At 43.9% G+C, this 17809-nt stretch overlaps 1 protein-coding gene across 14 annotated transcripts in view; it reads left to right on the top strand.

Moving 5' to 3' along the window:
* Positions 1–17809, top strand: part of ELAVL2 (ELAV like RNA binding protein 2) — a 164581-nt gene that overhangs the window by 128814 nt on the left and 17958 nt on the right. For all 14 annotated transcript variants that reach the window (XM_081845395.1, XM_081845393.1, XM_081845390.1 and 11 more), the window contains 2 exons: positions 5556–5659; positions 14910–15063. In XM_081845395.1, coding sequence (XP_081701521.1) covers positions 5556–5659; positions 14910–15063 — 258 coding nt within the window. The remainder of the gene's footprint in view (positions 1–5555; positions 5660–14909; positions 15064–17809) is intronic.

Here is a 17809-nt window from a genome sequence, read left to right as displayed (position 1 = left end):
TGATGATTGCCACACACACAAGGAACAAGGATATAGTTTGAGTGCCTCACTTGTAGTTCTATAATTCATTTAATGTGCCAACACGAATAGAAGTTATTAATATTGTAGTTGTTGTATAAGGGATTATTATTTTGACTGGAATGTAATGGAAATTAAGATGATTTTGGAATGCAGAAATAAAGGAAATTGTCAAACCCTCAATTCTAGCATGGGGAGGGGCGAACGTAAATTATATAATTCGGTATTTGATTTATTGGTATTAGTAATTGTATTATAGTTTGGTGTTGTTATAATGAGGCTATTATTGGATTGTACAGTCATACCTCATGTTAGGTTTGCTTTAGGTTATGTTCTTTCAGGTTACATCCTGTGGCGACCCGGGTTTCGCTGCTCGTGCATGCGCAGAAGCACTAAATCACGTTTTGCGCATGCGCACAAGCACCAAATCGCATCACGCACCTGCGCAGATACGGCACTTCAGGTTGCGCTCTTTTCCTGTTGAGAAAGGGCCTCCGGAACGGATCCCGTTTGCAACCAGAGGTACCACTGTAATTGAAAATTAATAAAACTTATTATAAAAAAAGATCACCCTATGACAGACATCAGTTCGGGGCAAGCCTTCCAAGCTCACCATATTGGGCGGGGGTGGGGGCTGCTGTGGCCCATTAACCCCTGTCTGGGCATCTGGACAAAAACAGCTCCCCCTGGTCCCCTTTAAGGGGGCACCACGAATCCTTATATAAAGAGAATCAAATTGATACATTCTAATGTCAAGGGATGCAAGTGGCGCTGTGGGTTAAACCACAGAGCCTAGGACTTGCCGATCAGAAGGTCAGTGGTTCGAATCCCCGCAACGGGGTGAGCTCCAGTTGCTCGGTCCCTGCTCCTGCCAACCTAGCAGTTCGAAAGCATGGCAAAGTGCAAGTAGATAAATAGGTACCACTCCGGTGGAAAGGTAAACGGCATTTCCGTGCGCTGCTTTGGTTCGCCAGAAGCGGCTTAGTCATGCTGGCCACATGACCCAGAAGCTGTACGCCGTCTCCCTCCGCCAATAAAGCGAGATGAGCGCCACAACCCCAGAGTTGGTCCCGACTGGACCTAATGGTCAGGGGTCCCTTTACCTTTACCTTTAATGTCAAGCTATTCTATGATGACAATAATGGAAATTTTCAGGCTAACAGCTGGGTATTCTGAGAGATCAGAATATTTTCCCAGTGGCTTCTGAACATTTCCATGCCTGATTTTCCAAATTTACTTTTGTTTGTCCTTTTGCTTTACAAAATGACCTTTTCATTTATTCTGGAACAATCTCTTTTTAACCTTGAAAGTTACAATCCACCAATGTTAAGAGAAGGGGATAAGAAATGGCCAACATTGCTCCGATTTCTGCCCTTAGCACAATTAGCTGCCTTAACCATGGGTGTGGGGAGCGGAGCAAATAATTTTGGAGCTGAAATCAGTGCTTTATGGAGATTCAGAGAGCTGCAAATGTTGTAAAAAATTCATTCGTGCACATGTACTCACACTATCACAGCACTGGGGGAACCTGAAGCTCACAGGCAAAATTGGACCCAGCAATGGTGGCAATTGAGTCGATGCGGCAGATTTTCCCCAAACCGCACTTTCCTGCCTCATGGTGTATGTCGGGGTCAGCAAGCTTTCAGCAGAGGGCCGGTCCACTGTCCCTCAGACCTTGTGGAGGGCCGGACTATATATATATTTTTTTTGGGGGGGGGGGAATGAACGAATTCCTATTCCCCACAAATAACCCAGAGATGCATTTTTTATAAAAGCACACATTCTACTCATGTAAAAACACGCTGATTCCTGGACCATCGGCGGGCCGGATTTAGAAGGCAGTTGGGCCTGATCCAGCCTTAGTTTGCCTACCCATGGTGTATGTGATGTCAGGTAAGGGTACAGCTGCAAAGGAGCAACACGAAGCCTTGAAGTCTGCTTCCGATTGTTCCTCAACGAGTCGGGGAAACGCTTATTTTGCCTGTGCAGCTTGAAATCAAACCTCGCGAACAAAACTCTTTGCTGGGTGTCATGGTGATGCCGGGTGATTCCTTGACAGTTTCATCGCTGTGCTCTTTGAGGAAAAAGGTTTGCATCCTTCCTATTTGGACTGGTTCGTACTAGAATTTTGGAAGGTCACTTTGCACCTTGCATGTCTGTGACATTGAGCATAGTTGAGGACGTTCTTAGATCATAACTGTCAAGGTTTCCCTTTTTTAAAGGGAAATTCCCTTATTCCGAATAGGATTCCTTGCAAGAAAAGGGAAAAGTTGATAGCTGTGTCTTAGATACCTGCCTCTTTGCCCACCATGTAACCATGCTGTTGGATCTGGTATAACAGCCATTTCTGGCAAGGTTGAATGTCTAACTCACATTAATTTAATTGAATTTCTTAGGTGCCTACTACTAAAAAAAGTTTTGAGGTGACTTACAATATATATCATATATATATCTAATATACCATACTTCACAGTGGAATATGCATGAGCTCAATCGACAGTGAAGTGCTTTTCCTGAAGAGACATTGATCAAACTGGATTGCATCTCTATTTTAATTTTATACCGTTACCTTAAGTTTAGCGATGCACTTGGGGGCGAATGAAGTGTCCTTCCAGGGAATGGCTCCTGTCTCGTTCTCCTTTTGCTAGCAACCACTGGTTGTTCGTTGCCATTTCAGTTCCCTCAGCAAATGCTAGATCCGTGGTTCCCAAACTTTTTTCTCTTGGCCACGCTTTCAGAATGAAAATTTGCTTCGCGCCACACAGAATTTTTCAGAGATACGGAATACCCTGGGGGAAAAAAAAAGAACTCAAAGCAATGCTTGATTTATATGGGTAGGCAAACTAAGGCTCAGGGGCCCGATCCGGTCCAATTGCCTTCTAAATCCGGCCTGCAGACTGTCTGGGAATCAGCGTGTTTTTACATGAGTAGAATGTGTGCTTTTATTTAAAATGAATCTCTGGGTTATTTGTGGGACATAGGAATTCGTTCTTTTTTTTCCCCCCGCTCTCCAAAATATAGTCCAGCCCCCCACAAGGTCTGAGGGACGGTGGACTGGCCCCCTGCTGAAAAAGTTTGCTGACCCCTGATTTATAACATAAAACATAACTACTTTATAATGTGATCATTGGTCATCCAAAAAGTATGAAGCAATGTAGCTACATAAGAACATGAACCATTCCCAATATATAATTTTAAACGACGACAAGGATTGTCCTCAATATCACTTAGAGTCGTAGAATTGTAGAGTTGGAAGGGACCACGAGGTTTGTCCAGTCCAACCCCCTGCAATGCAAAAATATTTTGCCCAACGTGGCTCAAACCCACGACCCTGAGATCGAGTCTGATGTTGTACTAACTGAGCTATCCAGGCACACCTCCGATGCTCTTGTTCTCATTTTGGGGGGAAAACTATCCATATTCTGCAAATAAAAATAATAATTTTGATACTATACTGCACGATGTTGAAACATTTAAATGTTCCATTGATTATTTTTGAATCTTCCCACCCCGCTTTCCGTGCTCTCCTGCCACACCGGTGTGGCGTACCACACCCTTTGAGAACCACTGTGCTAGAGCAGACTTTGCATGTGGGTTAAACCACAGAGCCTAGGACTTGCCGATCAGAAGGTCGGCAGTTCGAATCCCTGCTAGGGGGTGAGCTCCCATTGCTTGGTCCCTGCTCCCGCCAACCTAGCAGTTCGAAAGCACATTAAAGTGCAAGTAGATAAATAGGTACTGCTCTGGCGGAAAGGTAAACGGCGTTTCCGTGCGCTGCTCTGGTTCGCCAGAAGCGGCTTAGTCATGCTGGCTACATGTACGCTGGCTCCCTTGACCAATAAAGTGAGATGAGCGCTGCAGCCCCAGAGTCGGTCACGACCGGACCTAATGGTCAGGGGTCCCTTTACCTTTACCTTTGATTGCAATGCATTTTTGTATTCTTGTGTATTTTTTCGCACTATATAGAATTGTTAATCTCATTTACTATGTAGCTGGGGCAGGAACATGCCGTAGGACTCTTGGGAGCCCCTTTCTGGTGGTAGTCGTTCCATCGGCGCAACCACAGGACCCCGCCCCATCCCTCTAAGCAGCAGAGACGCTGGGCTGCTTCCCACCGCTCCACGTGTAGTGTTCCTGCTCTGTAGCATCTTTCATGTCTGACTTTATGTCACCATCAGTATAATACATATTAATAGTTTATAGGTCTTTTATGGTGACAGTCTGCTTTCCTATTTGCTATGCTCACAGGTAAACAAAATAGCATTTGATACAATGGTGGCTCCCACTGGTAGAACGAAAAGGGACTACAGTGGTACCCCGTGTTATGGATGGGATCCGTTCCAGAGGCCCATCCATAACATGAAATGCCCGCAATTTGAAGCACTGCAGGCTCGCGGCGCAATTTGGTGCTTCTATGCAGGCGCGAGCAGCGAAACCTGGAAGTAACCCTCGCAACACGTCTTACGGTTCTCTGGGATGAACCCTCCAAAATCATATTTTTGGAGAGTGCAGGAGACTTTGGGGAGAAAGAGGGAATTGATGGGAACATGCATGTGTCCACAAGTAAAAAACCAGTGTATCAGAGAGGACATACACTCTATGCCAACTATCAGTATTTATTATATGCGACTGTAGCCTAACATGGAAGCTAATTACATAGTAAGCAGGTACCTCTCACCAGCCTCCAGGTGTTCTGGCCTGCCTGGAATGCGATGTTGACATTCAGTCATGCCTCATGGCCGCAAGGATGGAGAAATGGGTGGGTGGGTGCCAAACTCCTCCCATGTCTGTGGGGTCTACAGTGGTACCTCAGTTTAAGAACTTAATTTGTTCTGGAGGTCCGTTTTTAACCTGAAACTGTTCTTAACCTGAGGTGCCACTTTAGCTAATGATGCCTCCCGCTGCCGCCGCACGATTTCTGTTCTTATCCTGAAGCAAAGTTCTTAACCTGAGGTACTATTTCTGGGTTAGCAGAGTCTGTAACCTGAAGCGTCTGTAACCCAAGGTAGCACTGTACTGTATTAAGTCATATGGATTACTCCACTCAGAAGGCAGTCTGTGAGGCAGAAGGCACTGGCCTCTGGTTAAAAAATGGGACCCCCACCCTGATAGAAAATGTGTTTCATATCTCATGACAAGAGCTCACCCGCAGAAAGCTTGGATCAATTTCCCAGGCTCCCTGAATAGAATACCTGTCTATATATCTAAGTATATTTGCTGTATGCTAACTTGTGCTTCAGAAATTCCAAGCGTTGTGCACCTGCATCTGTTTGAAATTTTGTGACAACTTGCACTATTGCTGTTCTTCTGACAATAGCATAGTTTGTTTGCATGCTTCAGTGAGTACTTGGAAAGTAAATTAGTCGGCAACTATAATTTTTTTTTAATGTTACTTAGGCTGTCTTTTATTTTGTCTTCAGTGTAAAATAGCTTATCTACCTCTTGCTAATAAAGGGTTAAGATACAAATGTAATTGCTTGCATCGTTGGGTAATAATATTTTTCTTCCCCCTTCTCTTTTTTCTTTTTTACAATCAGGACAAAGCTTGGGGTATGGATTTGTGAACTACATTGACCCTAAGGATGCTGAAAAGGCGATCAATACTCTGAATGGATTGAGACTTCAAACCAAAACAATAAAAGTATGTAGAATTTTTATGGGGGAAATTAAGTGCACATTTCTATTTGTTCTCTGTGTTTCCAAAGGCTATACCTGGCTTTTGAGTTGGTGGTTTATTCACAAGTCTTTAATTCCTGGGGCCTATACTACTAGTTTGCATATGCAAGGATATTTAGGACAAGTTTTTACCTCCGTAGCAGGCGTTTGCAAATATTCTAAAATGGCATCCTTACACTTGGTTATTTACATAGTGTTCTAATGTATAGATGCTGAGAGAGGATAATGCGTTTAACCACATAATCATTGCCACCGCATAATAGTCGCACCCCCTTTTTTCCCAAGCCCTAAAATTGGCCCCAAAGCATTTACTACATAATAGTCGCAGGGCAACTTCTGAAGCTCTGCTAAACCTCAGGCCCCCTTCCTTTCCTCCTCGGCCACGAGCTTCTAGGGGGAGCAGAGCAGGTGGGGACATTTCTCCCCATCCTCCTGCTGCTCCCTTTTTTATCACCGTTTTGGCGGAAACCGATGGGTTCGGCTGGGTTCTGTGGGCCAAGGGAAGATGCGGCGGGCGCTAGCAGACCTGGCTGCAGGTGGCGCCATTGCTGCTCGTTTGCTGTTCCCACGGCATTCCTCGCCGGAACTTCCTGTCCAAACTTGGAGTGGCTGTTCCGTTCTTGCAATGCAAAGTATAGAGTGGTTTTCTTCACCGTCGAGATTCCGTTAGACAAGGGACGCCTCTCTTGAGTTAGTAGACTGAACAAGAGAAGGGAGGGTTTGCTTTTACAGAAAGGTATTTCCATACAGAAAGTCTTTCCATTTCCTCTCCCTGCAGTCACCTCAAGTGGTGTGTTACAGAAATACACCCCCTCGGATCCACCTGTTATCATCCCCACTTTTTTCCTTGTATGATGGCCGCACCCCCTTTTTTTGAAAAGAAAATTCAGCATTAAAAACAGGACCATTATGCAGTGAAATACAGTATATTTATCACATATGATCCTTCCTTCCAAACGTTTGTGAGTTCAGCAGAGTGCATCCCTTTGCAGCTTAAACAGGAAGCTTAGATAGGCTCATTGTATCCTTTTTGTTTACATAATCCAGGATGCTTGAAGGTATTTTCACCTTAAAGCAATAATCTCACAAACAAATCTTGCAAAGGTAAAAATAGCACTTAGTCAATCAGAATACTCGTTGAAGAGTAACAAGCACAGCAGCTTTGTTCTGGAAGGCTTAAAATGGCAATTCGGTCCCATGCTGAAAAGGTAAAGGCAAAGGGTCCCATTAGGTCCAGTCTTGGCCAACTCTGGGGTTGCGGCGCTCATCTCACTTTACTGGCTGAGGGAGCCGGCGTACAGCTTCCGGGTCATGTGGCCAGCATGACTAAGCTACTTCTGGCTAACCAGAGCAGCGCACGGAAACGCCGTTTACCTTCCCGCCGGAGCGGTACCTATTTATCTACTTGCACTTTGACGTGCTTTCGAACTGCTAGATTGGCAGGAGCTGGGACCGAGCAATGGGAGCTCACGCTGTCGTGGGGATTCGAACCGCCGACCTTCTGATTGGCAAGTCCTAGGCTCTGTGGTTTAACCCACAGCGCCACCCGCGTCACATAAGACATGCTTAAAACTAGCTTAAAATGGTGTCTGAGCAATGGAGCTCAGGCATGCAGATGGTTCTCACATTTATGGCTTGGTGATGAGAGGACAAAGTGCAAAGAGGAAGTGGCCTGGCCAGGTGTGGAGGTTATATGTGGCTACGCCTCCCCCCCAAACTTACTGGGGAACTTTACACTTCATGCACCTATCTAGCAAACATACACGGTTGGTTTGACTGCAATTGTAAACACCCCACCAGCGTGTTACTGATACTGAGGATCACCTTACTTGAATGCGCTACACTATTTTGGAATCCATTCCCGGGAATTTTTGCCAGGTTATTACCTGGCGCAGGGGTCAGCAAACTTTTTCGGCAGGGGGCGGTCCACTGTCCCTCAGACCTTGTGGGGGGCCGGACTATATTTTGAAAAAGAAGAAGAATGAATGAATTCCTATGCCCCACAAATAACCCAGAGATGCATTTTAAATAAAAGCACACATTCTACTCATGTAAAAACACGCTGATTCCCAGACTGCGATCCGGATTTAGAAGGCGATTGGGCCAGATCCAGGCCTTAGTTTGCCTACCCATGACCTGGAGCCAAGCACAAAGCTTTCTGAGTACAATGTGCTTGTGTGTTGCCTGCAGGATGCCACCTATTCCTCTTCAATGCGTATAGTGGCCTTGGCAGTGTGGTCACGCTTGTTTTCTCATCAGGACTTAAACTAAGACTTTGCCTTAGTAATTAACCACTTCCTCTCTGTTGAGGGACGCGGGTGGCACTGTGGTCTAAACCACTAAGCCTCTTGGGCTTGCCAAGCAGAAGGTAGGCGGTTTGAATCCCCATGACGGGGTGAGCTCCCTTTACTCTGTCCCAGCTCCTGCCAACCTAGCAGTTCGAAAGCACACCAGTGCAAGTAGATAAATAGGTACCGCTGCAGCGGGAAGGTAAATGGCGTTTCCCTGTACTCTGGTTTCCGTCACGGTGTCCCGTTGCACCAGAGGCGGTATAGTCCTGCTGGCCACATGACCCAGAAAGCTGTCTGTGGACAAACGCTGGCTCGTCCTGTTTTCCAAAGTTATGGGCAGACCTCTGTCTAATCCCTTCTTGACATGGCAGTGTTACACTGTGTGTCTTCTGATATGGTGATGGAGAAGAGCGAATCTTAATGGAGAAGGTGGACTTCGTGCAAAGACCTCAATGCTACATGCGAAGTAGAAGCCAGAAGGCTACTTTTTAGGCATCTCTGGACCTTGGCGGATTTGATGCACATGGTCACCAGACTTTAAACAGTGGGGTACTATGATTTCTGAAGAGAAAGCATAACACTGGGTGCATTTTTAGTCACAACCACACATTGTGAAGTGAGGTGGGCACCCAGAGATGATACCAGGATAGGAACTCCTCGCTTGCTCAGCCAAAGCAATTTGTCCTCCCTGCTTTCTCAAAAAAATAGAGGAATATAATTAAATTTACTAGACTTCACTAACCTACTTAGTTGTTGTCACCTCTAGGCAGGACATGTTATGGTAAGATAAAGCAAATTGGGGCTTTTGTAAATTGCATTTACAAAATTCTCATAGAGAGAACTTAAGAGTAGGAATATTGGAACAACTCTTCCTACTTATTTATTTATTGGTTGGTTGGCCAATAAAAAAAAACCCCTGTCTTTAAATCCACAGTGCAAGTTAGAATTAATTCCTCACAGGGCAAAGGCTAGCCAAATATTCTGTTTTTCTTTCATGGAAGATTTCTTGACATGACATTTCTTCTGAATTGTCAATTAATGTGTATATGTATAATTATCACCTGTCAGAGGAATATAGCTTTTAAAAAAACAACCAAAAACCCCCCACCAACCTTGATTTTAACTCTGTAGGTTTTCTTCCCACTCAGCGGTATTTAAAAAATCATAAATGTATTGCCATTACGGAGGTGTTGGCAAATGGGATTTGAAACATTTTTTATTTTTTCTACGCAACTGCTCTAAAGTTTTAATAGTTACCTATGCAATAACTGTCCCAGTTACTGAAATTGTATATTGCCACACCTGGTTGTGAATTCAAATATTGGTTCATATAAGAGTCCGATTAAGGAACTTGATTTTTAAAGGGTATCTAAGCTCACAGGCCTACATTTATTATGCTCTACTTTTTGTTTCCAATTGCAACCACTCTTACTGTTGAAGAGACAAGCCGCTTTTGAGTTTAAAACTGACTTGCCTCTTTGGTAGCAAGACTGATGTTTCTTGCCAAGGGTTTTTATTTCTAGGTAAACCTAAAAATGCAGGCAGCAGAGAAGTTGGAATGCACATGCTTAAAAGTCACATTGCACTTAAATAGGCTTCTGTATTTAAGGAAGGTGTTGCAATCCTGCAAACGTCGGTTTGTCACCTTGCTTCTCGGCACTTGGCAGCGACGACTACTTCAAAACACATATGCTGGTGTAATAAATTGTTTTGGTGCCACCTGTATTCTGCAAACTTCTGAATTTATGAACGTGCTTTTCAGAATGGGATAAATGCTTGAACTACAGTTGTGGGGATGCGGGTGGCACTGTGGGTTAAACCACAGCACCTAGGACTTGCTGATCAGAAGGTCGGCGGCTCGAATCCCCGTGACAGAGTGAGCTCCCATTGTTCGGTCCCTGCTCCTGCCAACCTAGCAGTTCGAAAGCACGTCAAAGTGCAAGTAGATAAATAGGTACCACTCCGGCGGGAAGGTAAACGGCATTTCCGTGCGCTGCTCTGGTTCTCCAGAAGCGGCTTAGTCATGCTGGCCACATGACCCGGAAGCTGTACGCCGGCTCCCTTGGCCAATAAAGCGGGATGAGCGCCACAACCTCAGAGTCAGTCATGACTGGACCCTAACGGTTAGGGGTCCCTTTACCTTACAGTTGTCCAATGTTGGAAATATAGATAACCAAATATACTTTGCACTGCCTCTTTCCAGTGTGCATATTTGAAGAAGAGAAAACAGCCACAGAAAATCTTATGCAACTGAGAAGTACGGCTTGGTAGATGCCAGTTTTTAATGGTGATCTTTTCCATTAACCAATGTGTCAAGAGAACGGTGAAATATGTATGCATTGTATAAAAATCCCCTTAGAACATCTGAAGGAAATGAACTGTGAAGGTGAGGAAGGAGCCCCCTTTGCAACCTCTGCAGTTGTACTTTCCATATTAAAGAACATTGATCCTAGTGAGTGGCAAAAGAAGGTCCTATTTGGAGGTTTAATTAAAGTGAGTGAATTTTATTGATGCTATCAATCAGCAGAGATTGAGGGAAAGGGCTTGGTGCCAAACCATTTAGTGCTCTTGACAGGGTAATTAAATACCACAGGACTGTACTCTCAAGATAAAGTGAAGTGCTTCTGCAGATGTGAGGGAGAATAACAATTTGTGTTGGGACCAAAAAAAAAAAAAGTCTAGGTCCCTTTCTAAATTGTCTACACGGGTTTTAAAAATTGTGATCAGAATTGTTTGGACTGTTAGCAAATATCAGTCATATCACTGCTATTTTTCTAGAAATCGGGTCTTCCCTTAAAGAGGGCACGTATTGTGGTGAGACCTGGAAAACCGACACCCTGTGTTGTGGGTGGGTACGATGGGTCAGCAACAACACCCGATTGGTAGGTCCCTTGAAGCTGGGTACAATCTGGCCAATGGGACGCAGTCCAAATGGTTCAAGGGACCTATTTGTGCCCATGCATGTGACCCAGAGCTTCCTCTTTCGGCATGTGCATTCAGAACACCTGCCCACCTCTTCCTACCTTTAGGGCTTTGCGCTTGACCTTGCTATGCCATCGTGTGTCGTCTGTCTTTGGGACCTGGGGCACGGCAGGAATTTTCCCCACTTGGCTGATTTGCGGCTGCCATTTGGGTTTCGCCTGCCGCGTAGCAAATCGTCACAACTTGTAAGGTTGCGGATAGGCTCTGGTTCAGGTGATAGGGATGGGAGAACGCTCTCGCTATCCCTATGCGAAGGGTATTCCGTTAAAGGAATCCAGGGACTCGATGGTTTGGTCAACCCCTGAGAGTAGGTTGTGCCTGTGCCTGAGTCCAGGGGAGCATTTTGGTGGCAGAGATAGCCTGTTCCCAGCTTTCCGCTTATCCAGCTGTTCACCCTTGGCTGACCTATGCTGGTGCCCTGGGTCAGTGCTACCTGCATGGCAGGGAGCTAGTCGAACCAGAGCCTATGCAACCAGTCACTTTCTGTAATCAATAAAGTTGTGGCCTAAATTCTGCCAAAAACCAAAACCAAAATTTTGGGTCAAGTGTGAATTTATTTAGGGGGGAGGTTTCTGGGTCTGAACACGCAAATGGTTCCCCCACCCTTATGGAAAATGTGTTTGATATAACAAAAATATTGTCATAAGCATCCATGAAACAATTTATTTACATTTCTTGCAGGGTGGATTTGATTTAAATCAAATGGATTTAAATCACGATTTAAATCACTAGTCAGCAAGACTTGATTTTTTTTATTTTATTTTTTTACAGAGACTCATTCTTCCTGGTATAATCTTAATATTTACAACCAGATGAAGGTTTCATTTTTGGAATAATAAATTTTCAGAGTGGTTTTTACAGTTCTATCAAAAATTACTGATTTGTTTATACTAGAAATACATAGACAGATAATCATGAAATGATTGTTTATATTTGGACAACTTTTCTGCTGTAATTTATTGGAAGGAGAAAAATAATCATTTCCTTAGTAACAATTTAAACAATTTATTTAACTAAAACAATAACATTATAGCATATGTTTCCATGTTTGTTAACTTATGTGGTTTAAACGATTTAAAAACAAACTGAGTTTTAACACAGATGAAAAACTTAAAACTTTCCTTATGAATAGCCTTTGGACTATAATGTAACTTAAATAGAAAACTATCTCTAAAAGATTTTTTCCTCCAAAAGCATTTTATTTTAAAAATCAGATTTAAATAAAATAAGAAACCTGATTTAAATTTTAAAAATCAGATTTTTTTAAATTATAAAAAAATCATTTATTTTTATCCACCCTGATTTCTTGTGAACTGTCTTGAGCGTGAATGCGTGAAAGCAGTGTATAAACCAGAGTCGGGGAACCAATAGCTCTCAAGATATTGCTGTACTACAACTCCTATCATCCTGACTGTTAGGCTATGCTGAAATAAGAGCTGTTTGACAGTGGAACCGTTTTCTTCATGAGGTTGTGGACTCTCCTTGCTTGGAGGTTTTGAAGCACAGGCCGTTTGGGCTGCGTCCCATTGGCCAGTTTGCACCCAGCTTCAAGGAACCTACCAGTCGGGTGTTGTGGCTGAACAATCGTGCCCACCCACAACACAGGGTGTCGGTTTTCCAGATCTCACCTCTTTAAGGGAGGACCCGATTTTTAAGCAGAGGCCAGTGCATGGGCAGCCTTTTGAGTAGAGCAATCCATACGACTTAATACAGTAGACCCCACACACATTGGAGTTCGACCCACGCACGCAAAATACATTGTTCCATCCTTGCAGGCATATGAGGCATCACTGAACTTCAGCAACGCCTTCCAGGCCGGCAAAAACACTTGGAGGCTGGTGAGAAGCATCTGATCTCTGCACCCTGCATAAGTGCCTTTGCACTTATGGAAAGAGATAATTTAGAGATAGTTTAGAGATAATTGCCAATGCCTTTCCACATTGGCAAGCTAGAAAAAACAACACAGCTTGAAATTTCCCATAACCTACGAAAAGCAATTTGATATTGTTTCAACACGTTTAGCTTGCAAACCTCTTGCTCGCTCTAGTCCAAATCACTGAGATATCAACAGGAGGAAATAAATTTGATTAGTTTTAATCGTAGTAAAGTCCATTACAGCAGCGGCATTGAAACCAAGGCAGCATGTTGGTCTCGCGCAAGGCCAACTCTCTCCATGTCATGCAGCAAATAGTGGTGCTTTCGTGAGCACCATTCAGACATGGAGCCAGTCTGCAGGTGTGAAGGCAAGGGGAAAGGAAAACCGTCAGGAAAACTATGGGCAGGGTATAAATCATAAAAGTTGTTGTTGTTGTTAAAGATGCAAGAACAAGATGCATTTCTGCAACTACAGGGCACTGCCATTGCCACAAGTGAAAGGAGGATTTAGGGCAGGCATAGGCAAACTCGGCCCTCCAGATGTTTTGGGACTACAACTCCCATCATCCCTAGCTAACAGGACCAGTGGTCAGGGATGATGGGAGTTGTAGTCCCAAAGCATCTGGAGGGCCGAGTTTGCCTATGCCTGATTTAGGGCCTTTTCTGCTTGTTGGTTATCTGTTATTGGCTCAGTTGGTAGGTTTGTTTCTGTCCTCTTGACAAAACCTCAGATTTGATCACTGTGTGATCACCGTTGGACCCATTCCTGGAATCACAAGTATTGGCCTGCCACCTTTGCAACTGTTGTTATTTTAATTACAGCACAGTCTCTAATAACACATCCTGTTGATGGTTCTGGAAATTGTAAAAAAGAAAAGAAAAAGGGGAATATATCTTTTGCTTTGGCTAAATGAGATCATAGTACAGCTTCTGATTATAACTTTTATTACTAACAACAGAGTTCAAAATTTGCAAGGCATTTTGCACCTGGCTATTGGTCACTTGTGGCCAAGTAAAGATACCCAGGCGACAGGTCATATTGCTCCTCCAAATGGCAACTAAGCAATCAGATTAGGCCACAGTAATCCTGGTTTGGGGACACGGGTGGGGCTATGGTATCTGTATGGGCCTATGGCCGTAATAAATATTGTTGTTGTTATGGTATCAATCACTGAGCCTAGGACTTGCCGATCAGAAGGTCGGCGGTTCGAATCCCCGCGACGGGGTGAGCTCCCGTTGCTCAGTCCCAGCTCCTGCCAACCTAGCAATTTGAATGCACGTCAAAGTGCAAGTAGATAAATAGGTACCGCTCCAATGGGAAGGTAAAAGGCGTTTCTGTGTGCTGCTCTGGTTTGCCAGAAGCAGCTTAGTCATGCTGGCCACATGGCCCGGAAGCTGTATGCTGGCTCCCTTGGCCAATAAAGCGAGATAGCACCGCAACCCCAGAGTCGGCCGCGACTGGACCTAATGGTCAGGGGTCCCTTTACCTTTACCTTTAACCCTGGTTTAAGGAGCCATTTGGCACCTAGCTTGCATATCTGAGTTTCTAACACCGACTAACAGTAGTGTATTATTATACTAACCCCCAACGAATCACGCATCACTGTGGCGAAGGGGTACTTGCCTTTGACTGATTATCATTTTGCCCTCCCTAGACGTGTTCCAGGTTTCTCCCTTCCCTAACTAATTGATCCTTTTTTGTCGATGATGGCTTTTGATTTGATTTCATTTTGGTGTAATCGGCCCATATTTATTTATTAATGCTGAAGATGAAGGAAATGGCATCAACGACGTCTGTAACCGTCGTGTCTCAACACACAATTTAGAGAGAAATTGCGAAAAACAAGGACATTTAAATATACTTCTAAGTTATTTGGTATAGTTTGCTGGCATTGGATAACCTATCCGATCGGCACGGTACCAATTGCAGAGGATGCAAGGTTCTTGGTTTAGATTGCCCATCTGGTTTTAAAAGGAAAACTAGCCTTTGCACTGTTCAATCTTTCCGTTCTTCTTGTATGGCCATTTGCATGACGGAACAGCAAACGCTTTATTCTCTTCCCACAGGTTTCCTATGCGCGACCAAGTTCAGCTTCCATTAGAGATGCAAATCTGTATGTCAGTGGTCTCCCAAAAACTATGACCCAGAAAGAATTGGAGCAGCTATTCTCCCAGTATGGACGTATCATTACTTCTCGTATTCTAGTGGACCAAGTCACTGGTAAGTCGACAGCTGCGCCCTACTATCTCTCTCGCTTTTCTCAGCCTGGCAGGTTGTGAGATATTCCATCTTCCAATACAGCAAGCCTGCCTTCAGAATATATCAAAGGTATATATGGGCCAGAAAATACAATTTTCTGCCGGAGTTTTTCATAAATATGCATGGACTAAAATAGATTGTAGTGTGTAGTCAGCCAGCCCTGAGTCATTTCCACCTCGAAGGTGCAGGTTTTGAAGCCTGTTTCATGCCTTGTAATAAATTTACAGCTGCTATAATCCTCATTTCCAAGCCGCCGAGTGAAAATAGTCCCTGTACTCCTTATAAAGTGCTAATAAACAGTCTTAAAAATAAAATAAGGAAAGCAAAATCTTACACGGAAGTGCTCTGCTGTTATCTTAGGCTAAGTCTACATGAAATGCAAACTAGTAATTGCTACTCAGATTTATATATATATATAATGTTGCGTTATCCTCGTGCTGAAGAATATTAACTGTTGAGATCTAGAGGAAAGCAAATCCCACGGGTTTAAAAAAACAAGTCTGAAAGGCATATTGATTTGATGCATAAATATTAAACTCAGTCTTAACTCTCCAGGCACTGCCATCCTAGTGAGCATATTGCTCCATATTTTTTTCTGTTTCCGATATAATATAATCTCAATGAAGTAGACTAACCCATTAGAGGGGCTGGGGAATGGAGCACCCTTTCTCATTATTAAGGGTTCAGGAATCTTCTGTTTTCTCCCAACGCATTTCAAAATCCTAGGAAAATATACAGCAGGCTGTCCTATTATTCTACCATAATTTCCAAGCTAGATAGTGTTTTCTTCAATGCCACGAACAAAATTTTAAATAGACCTGGTGACTTTGTGACTATCAGCTGCTTTTGCTAAACCAAGGTTTTGATTTGAACAGAAAGTAGGTTTCTGTGCATGGGTCCCAATTAAAGCCGTGGAACTGCATATGTACGAAGGCAAAGGCTAAGTACCGTACTTCTCCGTGTATAAGACTAGGGTTTTTTTATATTAAATAATTGTGTTAAAATTCGGGGCTCGTCTTATACACGGATTAGTGCATAGGGGGATTTTCTTAATTTGGAGTCCCCCAAAATAGAGGGCGTCTTATACACGGGGGCGTGTTATACACAGAAAAATACGGTATGTAAGAACATTACCGTACTGATGGATCACCCAAAAGCATGTCTTAGACCAGCATCCCATTGGACTGTGGTAAACCCAAGAGGCAAGGTTAGAGCACCACGTATTAGTTATGTTCATAACCATGGTTGCTGCTGTATTTGAGCAGATTATTCTGTATTGCAACACAGGGGTTTGTTTTTGCCACCGTCAACATAACCATGGTTATGCAGACATACTTTGTAGAGAAGGATGCATTATCCACATGCCTGCTGTTTGTCTGCTTTAAAAAAAGATGCATCGTCACAGTATTACACAGGAATTGCCCTTTTATAATGGGTTTTTTCAGTGTTCCCTAAAATTCCCTCTTCAAAAAAACAACAACAACAGCCTCTTCCAGGGGTATTACTTAAAAACAATGTGTGTTTCTAAAATATGCATTCAGTTGGGGGGGGGGAGGATTGTAAAGTTTTCTTGTGCTTTGGTAGACTCTGAAATTTCATTGCACTTGTTGCTGATTAGGGCGTACTCCCAGTTAACATTGCGGTATGGAAATCCACATTAAAATTAGTTCTGAAGGAGGGTAGCTACAGCTGCAACATAACATAGCCATTGACTAGGGCTCTAGGTAGGGTCGTGCTGTTGTGTGTTGTCTTCTCCCCTGCCGTATGCATTAATCCAGTCCTTCCATATGACACGTGTGATTTTGCATCTCGCTGCTCATAGCAGTGTGTGCAAAATCAGGAATAGTTTGAACCTAGGAAAGGCAGGTCCAGAGAATTCTCCCTCTCAATCACACACAGATTGGTGCCAGCGTATAGCAGAGTAACCATGTGTGGAAAAGCGGGAGGCAAAAAATAAAAAATTCACACGCGGAAAAGCAAAATGGCGCGGTTTTGAGTAGAAGTGCCTGATCCTGCAAATTAACCAAGTTGCCTAATACGTTGTGCTAATTAAACAGCAACTTTCAAGAGATTCAGATGGTGTTTTTTTGCCCATCCCTACCTGGAGATTCCAGAGTTTGAACCTTCTGTTTGGGGGCCTTCTGTGGCTCCAGAAGGCTGTTGTCTTCTTTGATCCCTTAAACTTAAGTGTTAACATTACATTGCGTGTGAAGCAATTTGTGTGCCGCTTAATAGGCGGAAATACCTCTAAACCAGAAGTTTCCAAACTTGTTTGGCCTACCGCCCCCTTTTCAGGAAAAAATGACTCAGTGCCGCCCTGGAAATCTACGAGTCAAGCCTGATGGCTCAGTCCCATCTGCCCCAAAGGTGGGGCTGGTGCCGCAGCCCACCTGCCATTGGCCAAATAGGCAGGCAGGCAGGCTACAATCCACTTCTCGGGCCTGGGGGAAGCTGAAAAGGGTTCCCTCAAGCCTTGGAAACCCCTTGCCTCCAGCATGACTGCCGAATCCAGGGGAGGTATTGTTGCTGTCTCGCAACACCTCCTGACCTGACGGTAAACGTCATTACACAACTGGTGAAACATGTAAGAACAGTTTTCTCCCCCAAATTTTTCTTTCCTTATGCTACCACCTCCCCCTTGTATTTATTCAACGCCTGCCAATTGCTTCCAAGGCTACTACTGACCCCCTGGGTTGTTCCAGCGCCT

Source organism: Podarcis erhardii (assembly GCF_964252035.2).
Source record: "Podarcis erhardii genome assembly, chromosome: 17".
NCBI lineage: Eukaryota > Metazoa > Chordata > Lepidosauria > Squamata > Lacertidae > Podarcis > Podarcis erhardii.
Note: the sequence above shows the minus strand (reverse complement) of the source record. Positions and strands in the feature narration are given on the sequence as shown.